General features: G+C 29.2%; 2 protein-coding genes across 5 annotated transcripts in view; one reads left to right on the top strand and one right to left on the bottom strand.

Annotated features, from left to right (window-relative positions):
* LOC117182353 (angiomotin-like protein 1) overlaps nt 1–10,751 on the bottom strand; it is a 36,085-nt gene that overhangs the window by 14,155 nt on the left and 11,179 nt on the right. For all 4 annotated transcript variants that reach the window (XM_033375528.1, XM_033375529.1, XM_033375531.1 and 1 more), the window contains exons 2-7: nt 9,803–9,921; nt 4,667–4,848; nt 4,127–4,389; nt 2,256–2,735; nt 1,735–2,135; nt 1,507–1,652 (exon numbers count right to left, since the gene is read on the bottom strand). In XM_033375528.1, the coding sequence (XP_033231419.1) occupies nt 1,507–1,652; nt 1,735–2,135; nt 2,256–2,735; nt 4,127–4,389; nt 4,667–4,848; nt 9,803–9,893 (1,563 nt within the window). In that variant the 5' untranslated portion in view covers nt 9,894–9,921. The remainder of the gene's footprint in view (nt 1–1,506; nt 1,653–1,734; nt 2,136–2,255; nt 2,736–4,126; nt 4,390–4,666; nt 4,849–9,802; nt 9,922–10,751) is intronic.
* LOC117182354 (thiosulfate sulfurtransferase/rhodanese-like domain-containing protein 3) overlaps nt 4,697–10,751 on the top strand; it is a 31,350-nt gene continuing 25,295 nt past the window's right edge. The window contains exon 1 of the mRNA XM_033375538.1: nt 4,697–4,839. The gene's annotated coding sequence lies outside the window, so the exon portion shown is untranslated. The remainder of the gene's footprint in view (nt 4,840–10,751) is intronic.

The following is a 10,751-nucleotide window of genomic DNA, read 5'->3' as shown; positions in this document are numbered from 1 at the left end:
TCTCTATCCCATCCACACACTACTCCTTTCCCCTGCCGAGTGAGTCACGCCTACCCCGAAAGGGAAATGGCTTAATGGTGTAATAATAATAATAAAAAATATAAATTTTAAACAAAAAGTAAATTTTCTACGAAACAGTTAAGTTTTCAAGAAAATAGTATAATAGTTTAATTTCTAACCAAACAGTTGAGTTTTTATTTTAAAAAATTCAATTTCTGCTAAAGCAGGTAATAGTTCTCTCAAATTTCTCCTGTCGGCCTCAATGTTAACCCATGATTCTTTTATGTATAAATTTCTCCTGTCAGTCTGAATCTTGATCCATTATTGATCAAATAGTTCCCCAAAGTTTAAATTCCTCCTGCCAGTCTCAATGTTGATCCATTATTAACCAATGGTTCTCCTACGTATAAATTTCTCCTGCCAGTTTCAATCTTGATATATTATTGACCCATGATTTTTTTATTTTTAAACTTTAAATTTCTTGATTTAGGCTTGAAATCTTCTTGTTCGATGGGCCCATTGTACTGCTGTTATTACCAAAGTTTAAATTACTCATGTAATTCTCAATGTTGACCCACTATACGCTCAAATTTAATTTTCTCCTGCCAGTCTCAATCGTGACCGATTATTAACCCATGGTTCTCTAATACGTAAATTTCTCCTGTCACGAAATTTAAATTTATCCTGTCAGTCTCAATTTTAACCCATTATCGGCCCATGCTTCTCTTATTTTTAAACTATAAATCTCTCATTTCAGGTTTTGAATCTTCTTCAGTGATGGGCCTATTGTATTATTTTTGTGATCTAAGTTTAATTTTCTCCTGTCAGTCTTAATTTTGACCCATTATTGACCCATGGTCCTCTTGTGTATATATTTCTCCTGCCATTCTCAATGTTAATCAATTATTAATCAATGATTCTTGCAAGTTTTCTCCAGTGAATCTCAATTTTGACTCATTGTTGACTTTAAATTTCTCCTGCCGGTCGTAACCACCTCAGACCTATGTTTTTTTTAATTTAAATTTTCCCCTGTCAGTCGTAATGTTGACCCATTATTGACCTATGGTTCTTTTAAGTATAAAATTCTGCTGTCAGTCTCAAGATTGGCCCATAGTTTGCTTAGGTTTGAATTTCTCCTGCCAGCCTCAATTTTAACCCATTATTAACCCATGGTTCTCTTAAGTTTAAATATCTCCTGTCAATCTCAATTTTGAACAATTATTAACCCACAATATTCTCAAGCGTAAATTTCTCCCGTCAGTCTCAATCTTGACCCATTATTGATCTATGGTATTCTTAAGTATTAATGATAAAATAACCAATCTTCAGTCACGGTGACCCATTGTGTTGACGGTAATTTTTGGTAATTCCCTTCCTATCAATGATACCACTCACCTACAACATTTTTTCACTGACATTTTCGACTTTTCGGCTCTAATATTTACAATTTCAATAAAATACCCAACTCGAGAAACACACTGTAAAAAAAAACGTAAAAAATCTTACCTCTTCTTCGAGGCGCACAACATTTCCTTGTGCATTAGTAAGCGCCGTGTCCAAAATATCGATATGTGTGCGTTGCTCCTGCAAAGTTGCTCTTTGCGCGGCAAGTTCGATCTCCTGTCTCTCCTTCGCCGCCGCAAGTTCCTTATCTGAAAGAAAGACGACAATAAACATGACATCAATCCAATGAAAAAAAATATAACCCACAAAGAATAAGCAATGATAACATACTCTGCGTGATAAGCTGCCCAATGAGTAATTCTCGTTGCGTTAATTCTTTCCGCATCGATTCGACAATCGGCGGAGTGTCCGTCCTCGATGATAACAAATCGATTTGGTCCCTCAAAGCGCGATTCAATTCTGTCAGCCTTCTGCAATCACTCTGAAGTCTTAGTCTCGCAGCTCTCTCGAGCTTCTCTCTCCGCTCACAGGATGCGGCTAGTTCCTCGTGCGCACGGTGTACCTTCGCTATTTCCTGTTCGAGCTTCTGAGATTTTGCTACTTTATTGTAGCAGCGTTCCAGTTCGAGTTTTAAGGCACTATTCTCCTGAATGACAATCTGAACCATCGCGGATGGCGGCCAGATTTCACCAGCAGAGGTCTCGATATCTTCTCTGCCTTTAGTTTGAGGCCTGGATAATAAATATTACAAAACTAAGTAACACTGAGAAACGCGGGCCCCAAAATATTGCAGACTGCGACAATATTGTAGTTAATTTCGAGCAGGATAGTGAATTTAAAAAAATAATTACCTGGGAGAAGTAGTTCGGGGATCGTAGTTCTCCATCTCCACTTTACCGATTCTTGATAAATCGGGTTGTGAACGAGAGAGAGTGAGCTTTTCCGTGGGCCCAAGTAATCGGTGTTTACTTTTCAGGGGCAGTAAGGTCGTCGTATACGACGGAGGAGGTCTGTCTTCATAATCAGTTTGTTTTCCTCGATCATTATCTCGCATTCGCACATCTATACTACTGTCATTGCCGGTAAGTTTACTGTAGGAAGGAACCTTAACTTCTTTCGCAAGATGTTTCAGGACCTGCGACTGACTCAGGTAATCGTCAGGTATATCGGTGATTTCCTGACAGCCTCCACTTCCCGGTTGTTCGTAAAGATGATCGTCATGTGGCAAACTCGATAGCGATTGCATCGTAGGGCTGTTAGAGTGCCCCTTGCCTCCACCCTCGCAATATAAATACCCCATGTCGCCATGGTCCCTTACGAGACCCGATAGCCTGCGAATAAATTTACTACTTGATAAAAAGAATTGCTTCCATAAGCGGATGTTCACGGCGCCCTAAGCCCCGTAAGGTAAATGTTCCAATTTGGACGAATGTAAGGATTTGTGCGGCGTATTTTGCGTGTAGAAATTTTTTAAATCTTATGAATCGAGAAAAGTTCCATACTGCACAGTTTAAACATTGTTTTATCAATATTTTGTCTGCTCATCGATAGAAACAAACAATTTTTACTGAATAATAAAGAATCATGCTGTTCCATTGAACCTATTAGGGTGAATGAATTTTTCCGCGGACCCAGTTTGGGCGAATCAAATGTTTCAATTTGTGCGAGCGACGCCATGTTAGATTTCCTATAATGGTGGGATATCGTCATTGATAAGTACTGACACCTAATTTAAGTTTTAATCAGAAATTCAAAAATGTAACGTGAAAATTCCTCATCATAATAAATTACGCAATTATAAAAAATATATTTTTATCGATTGCATTTTTAAATTGACTGTCACATTATCATTGTTGTGATCTTGGTTTAAATTTCTCATGTCAGTCTCAATGTGGGCCCATGGATCTTTTATATATAAATTTCTTCATTCAGTTTAAATGTTCACCCATTATTGACCAATGGTTCCCTTACGTATACATTTTTCCTGTCAGTCTCAATCTTTATCTATTGCTGAACAATGGTTCTTTCAAGTTTGAATTTCTCCTGCCAGTCTCAATTTAAACCCATTATTGACCCATGGTTCCCGCACATTTTTATCAATTATTCAATACAAATGCATAAAAAAACAGACGTCACGGCAGAAGAAAGCTTTAAGAATCGAAATAGTGTGCTTGCTATCTAACAAAAAAAAACGCATAATTTTGATGTAACCGTATTGCTGGTAAACACTCGCACAAATTTCTCCGTTTTTTCCGTCCGTATTAAGGAAGTGGGTAATATTACAATTATGCCTTAACTTTGAGCCCATTCGAAAAACTTATAATTTGTATTCACTTTTCAATGAAACACTCGTAGCACAACATTTTTCGAACACTGGTGTGATGAAAAACAACACCTTGTGTCAACTCCGGAACTAACAAGCCGAGAGCAATGTTACGCTCCATCAGTCACAGATGGCTACACGCATGACTATATAACGTTCAAACCATTCGAATAAATAATAAAATGACTGTAAAATCTATATCAAAAATATATTTAATCCATTCTATGGTGTGATTAAACTATTTCTAGTGTCATTGCCTTTAATATTTGCAACGATTTACCTAGAGTATCTGAGAATTCGCCCAAAATGGAGCACCCCTCCAAACTGGGACATTTACCTTATAGAATCAGCCTCTTGTATCGAAAAAAAACATAATATATGATTGAACAGAGATCATACCTTCCTGAGGGCGTCCAAGACGATTCCTCATTTGCGTTGTGTATGATGAGAGTATTGTACGAGCTTGTAGAAACATCTAGACTACTTCTATTCGACCCAACGCTCGTGCGATTACTTAAGCTCTCTTTTAGACTATTTCTGTTGGATCCGTTGATACTGTCCTTAAGACTATTGCGATTGGAGCCATTTAGACTCTCCTTCAGACTATTTCGATTCGATCCGGATAAACTGTCCTTTAGACTATTTCTGTTTAACAGATTCCCCTGAACACAATGATTATTGTCAAACGTATATAATAGTTTGTCTCGCTAACAAAGGATGTGTATATAATAGAAATAAACGTTCGGACATAAAAGTCGCGAGTTCAACTTCCGACTAACACATTCGTGCTTCGTGACAATTTAAACTCTATTGCGATTTGAGATAGGTGTAAAGTCATGCTCGTTAATTGGTAAAATTTGCAAGAAAATTCGAAAATGCTACAATTTTCTGGAATTATTAGTGTTGGGATGATTTTGCAAATATGGGTTATGTTCTTACTTGGATATTTGGTATGTTCTCCTTGTGGCTGGATGATCTCGAGGGGCTTTGTTGCTGATTCTCTTGGCCTTGTGGTTCCTGACGAGCTGTATGTCTTATCACATATCGCTCTTCGTTACTCAAATTCTCGTTCGATGTTGAAACATCGGTGTCGCTACCGCTCAAGCTTTGAGGTAAGCCACCTGTTGTCGAAAAAACACACTTCAACTAAAAACGAATGAAGGGACCGACACTAAAGAGTTTCAGTGCTCGAAAAAATTCCCATGAGCATGCGAATGAGCTCGAGAGTATGCTCGACCTTTATGTGCTTTGGGAATTTAATGAGCATTTATACAAATTTTGAATTAGGATTTAAAAAATCGTATTTATCGCATTAAACGGCACCTTATTCAGGGTTGCTAGAATATCAATATCTACAATATAAAATCAACCATACAACTACAGTAGCGCTCGAAAGTATTTTGTTGACTTTTTCGATAATTAAGTTCTTTTAATTTTAATTATCTGAGAGCTAGAAAAAAAATCCTCTTTAAATAGTTGAATGCTCTCAAAAATAGTGTATAAAATGAACCCAAAATAAAGCGATTTTGTCCATTTTTTAATTATATATTGCAAAAATAGTGTAAATTTCAATAATTTCTTAAATGCTTAATAACTTCCGAAATAATCAACCTTTTTTTAATTTTCTTGCGCTCATTTTCAAGCTGTTTTTCCACATTACCGTAGTAGCTTATGAGGATAAATCTAAAAAAATTCTTATCACATTAAAAGAATTTAAAGTTGTAACAAAAAAGTTTGAAAGTTTGAAAGATCTTTGGGCAAAACAGAAGAAAAATGAAATATATATTTTGAGGGTCTTTTATAGAGACTTCATGAATATATGTTTCATATTTTTCACATAAATTTTATTGTTACTACAAAGAATACTACGATTTTTCAAACTTTTTGTTACAACTTTATGTTCTTTTAATGTGATAAGAATTTTTTTACATTTACAGTCATAAGCTGCTGCGATAATGTGGAAAAAGTAGCTTTAAAAAGAGCCCAAGAACATTAAAAAATGCTGATTATTTCAGAAGTTATTGAACATTTAAGAAAACATTGAACCAAAGTAGAATAATTTAATTTGCAGTTAGAAAAGTAAATTTTGAACAACAAAAAAAGAGTTTTCAGAAAAATTAATTAATTTTTTACTAAAAATATTAATTTTCAAGCAAAAATGGAATAGTTACATCTTCAGTTAAAAAAAGTTAATTTTCAAATAAAAAGAAACGAATTTTCAGTCAAATTAATGAATTTTTAACCATACTGATGAATCTTTAACCATAAATATTAATTTTCGATCTAATAGTGGAATTTTCAATCCAAAAGATGAAATTTCTGTTAAAAACAATCAAATTTTTTTATAAACATTTTTTTCAACCAAAGAAATGAATTCTTAACCAAAAATAGAATATTTATAGTAAATTTTCAACTAAAGTGATAAATCTCCAACTAAAAAAAGAACTATTTTTTTTAACCTAATACATGAATTTACAACTAAAAATATAAATTTTCTACTAAAAATAAAATACTTGAATTTTCACTTCGTAAAATAAATGTTCAACCAAAAAAGAAACGAATTTTGAACAAAATAAATAAATTTTCAATCGCAGAAATTAATTTTTAACCAAAAAATTATAGTTTCAATTAATGAGAGTACTCTTCTGCCAAAAAAGACGGATTCTCAAAAAATAAATTAATTTGCAAATAAAACAGATAAATTTCTAACGAAAAATAGATTCATTAAATTTTCAGTAAAAAACTTAATTTTCGACAAAAAATGGAATAGTTACATGTTCAGTTAAAAAATCAATTCTAAATAAAAAAAACTAATTTTTAACCAATCAGATGAATTTTTAAAAACAATTTTTAACTAAAAAGAAGAATTAGTCACCAAGAAGCTAAAATATTCTCCCTCAAATTCGAATTTCTTATAAAATACAGGAATTTCCAAAAATGTAGGAGTTGAATTTTCAGTTAAAAAATTAATTTTCAACAAAATAATTTAATTTTAAACCAAAAAAATTGGGGCATTTTTTTAGAAAAAGGGAAAATTTAATTATTATAATCAAAATACCAACGTTATGAACGAAAAAGAAAAATTGTAAAACTTTTATAAGGTTGCCTTCTTTTTCTTTACACTTTTTTTATTTATTTTAATTTAAATAAAGAAATGTAAGAGTATGTTTTCCAAATTTTATGGTCATATTCATATTATTTCTTATCATTTTCAAGACTTCCGTAGTTAAATTCAATGTTTGGGCATTAAAAGAGCATTTAAAATTTAATTTTTGCTAAATTTAATTTCTTAAATTTCAATTATTTTTGTTTAAAGTAGCCCATGTCTTATCGAAAATTTTAATATAAACTGAAAACGCTCAAAACCTGAAAATCGTGCTTTTGAACTTTGAAGATTTTTGTTTTAAAATACAATTTTGTGTTTCTGTAAAACGCTAACATAACCTAACCTAAAATTGTCAAAAAATTATGAAACCTGAAATTTTGATGATTTTTGTTTTAAAAAGGGAAAATTTAGTTTTCTAATAAAATACCAACGCTGTGAAAGAAAATAAAAAATTTCAACATTTTTAAAAGAAAGCAGAACTTTATTGAACAGGAAAACACGCAATTTTGAACTTAAAATATAAAATCAATATTAATAAAAAATTCGCGTATTTCATCGTATCTATTATATATAAAAAAAAGAAAAGCAAGGACATGTTTGAGGATAATTGATTAAAATAAAAATCTTTTTAGAATTATTATATAATATCACAGCATAACAAACTAATGCTTTTTGTTTAAAATAACTGATAACAGATAAAAAATATTAACATAACCTAAAATTGTTCAAAAATCGTAAATCGTCTTTAAAATTTATACCAATTTTTAGTGAAAAATACGAGCATAACTTAAAATTGTTTCATAACGTTTAACCTCCTTTTAAATTTAATACATTTTTGTTTTAAGTACCGATTTACGGTATCAAGCGCCACCATAACCAAAAAAGTTCAAAAATCTACTGATTTTAAAAATAAAAACACTAATTTTCTACGAAAAACACAAACGTATAAAACATTGTTTAAGATTCTATATTTTTTTGGAAACCCTAAGTTTTGTTTTGTTTAAAATAACCAATTTCCAAAATGAAAACGTTAACATAACCTTAAACTGTTCAAAAATTGTAAATCTTCTTTGCAATCCATATTGATATTTTTAGTGAAAATCGCCGGTTTCGCCTACAATTATACGAAAAAATTTATCATCTTTTAAATCTACTGATTCTTTATTAAAAATACCAATTTCCAGTGTAAAATAACAACATAACCTAAAATTGTAGAAATTGTTGTGAATCGTCTGTGAGATGTTTGAAATATAATTTTTTATGAATCAAAAATACCAATTTTAAACGAAAAACACTTAAAATAATAAAAAATTGCTAAGAAATTCTAAATATTATTCAACTTGTAATTATTTTTGCTTGAAAATATTGTTAAAGCTTGTAAATTTTATTATTTCAAACCAAATAAATCATTGGAATAAGTCTAATAATTTTTGTTAAAAAATACCAATTGCAGGTTAAACACACTAACATAACCTAAAATTGTTACCCAATTCTTTTAAAATAATTTTTTACTAAAAATACCAATTTTAAAAGTAAAACAACAACATCTAATATTGTTTAAAAACTATGAATCTTATTTAAAATCTAATGATTTCAAAAAATTATTGTCAAAAAAGAATTTGTGCTTTTTATGGTTTGAAAATTATATATTTTTCAAGATTTCTGGAATAATTTAAAATGATAAAAAAAAAGAACTTTCAGGAAAATTTGTAAAAAAAATCTTAAACTCAAATGATTTTCTATAATTTTGAAGAAAAGACATAGAAGATTTTGAATCAACATTTTTTAACTTTACAAAATTACAAACTTAAAAAAATCCAGTTTAAAAGATATTAAAAATTTTTGCAGATTCAATAATAACTGCAAACTTGAAAATATTTCATAAAATTTAAAATTAAATGTAGATTTTGGAAGAATTCGAACAAAATGTTTAAAAACTGTCTAAGAATTTTTCAAGAAATTAAAAAAATGTTCTTAAGATTTCTGGAATAACTTGAAATCATTTTTTAATTAAAAAATTTAATTTTAATTTAAAAAATTAATTTTAGAAAACACTGTAAAAAGATTTTTAGAATTCCCAAAAAAGGAATTTGAAATATTAGAAGGAAACTGTTTTAATTATGCAGAATTTTGTTAAAATTTGAAAAAAAAATCGAATCATTTAAATATATAATTAGGAATTTTAAAAGTTCTGCAGAGATGAAGACTATTTTAAAAATTAAAACGACATGAAAATTTAAAATAATATTTTTTAATTTCTTCCAAATTTCTAAAAGTCCTAAATATCTTTAAAACTGACTCGAATTGTTCCTAATATTTAGTAAAATCCTGTAAAATAAAATAAATTTTGTCGACAATTTTCTAGATTTTTTTCGACACAAAATAATCTTTTTATTAAATAATATTTAAAAAATTGTTTAATCCAACTAAAAATAATTATACGTGTCATTTATAAATAAAATGATTTCCATAAAAATGTGAAGAGTTTTAAAAAAGAATCTTTCAAGGTAAATATTGAATGTAAACAAATTAAAATTTAATGAAAATTACAAAATTTGCTTGATGCGGAAAAAATAATACAGATATGCGAACAACTAAATTTAAATAAACAATTAAAACTTTAACTATTTTTAAATTATTTACGCTTGGATTTCTCTTTTAAAATTTTAACAAAAATAATTTTTTAGATAATAAAATAAAATTGATAACAACAATAGTATTTAAACTAAGTCTAAGAAATTTTTCATCTCTTTAGATTTTATATTTCTTCTATTTTTTTTTGCTCAAATCACGAACAATTTTTTATCTTCTTTTTTTTTGAATCATCATTTTTAAAAAAGAGAATCAAAATGGAAAATATTCTCAAATACAGAGATTATAAGGAATTTAAAATAAAATAGGATGTCAAAATTAATTTTACATGTCATAAATTATTAAATCATTGATAGAAAATGTTATTCCTAACCTACCTTGAGCTGATATCTGCTTTCGTTGTATATTACTGTTAGAGAACGGGAGAAACCGGCTCGTTTGTTGAAGTGAACTCATGTCGTTATTCATTCATTTAATTAAATGATTTTTGTCTGATCTGCAATTTAAAAAAATTCCAACCATAAAAATAATTCCATTAATTTGACTACTTTTAGTCAATATTCTGGAATTTGGGTAATTAGTAAGCAATATAAGAACAATTTTAAATATATTTCAAGCCTTGGAGAAACAGATTATGCATTTTCAATAAATGCATTTTTGCTTTGCAACTTCAAAGAATGATTTCCTAATCTTAATCGTTTCAAAGTGTATTTACCATATATGATAAAATACAAGTCGCAACTTGCAAGATCAAAGGTGAAGAAAACAGTAAATATACAAGACACAAAAGAATCTTGACCATTCTGATCCAAGCATCACTTATTCATTTTTTTTTTTTTTCAAATTACAAACAAGCGTTTTAAAAACAATCTGCAAATGCAGATAGTTCATGAGAAACAGTTTGCTAATTATAGGGAATGTATCATTACAATTCAAAACAGAATTTACATTTTATTAATTAATAAAAAAATTTGTATAATAAAAAATGAATTTTCAATAAAAAAGAATCCGAATTTTTTACCAAACAGTTGCATTTTTTACCAAATAGTTGAATTTTTTAATTAAAATTTGTAATTAAAAAAATTATAATTTAACAAACAAAAAACTAATTTTCAACAAAACAGTTAAATTTTAAATCTAAAACGATGAATTGACTAAGAAAAATGTACGTATTATTGTAATATTAAAATTTTCTGTTTTAAATAAAAAAAAACGTTGAATTTGACCAAAAAGGAAGAAGATTTTTTAGCCAATAAAGAAGAAAAATATTATTTAAAATCTTGAATTTTCAACCAAAAATAATAATTTTCTACCACGAACATTAAT

Source organism: Belonocnema kinseyi, chromosome 10 (genome assembly GCF_010883055.1).
Source record: "Belonocnema kinseyi isolate 2016_QV_RU_SX_M_011 chromosome 10, B_treatae_v1, whole genome shotgun sequence".
NCBI classification, from domain to species: Eukaryota; Metazoa; Arthropoda; class Insecta; order Hymenoptera; family Cynipidae; genus Belonocnema; species Belonocnema kinseyi.
This window is presented reverse-complemented; position numbering and strand designations above follow the sequence as displayed.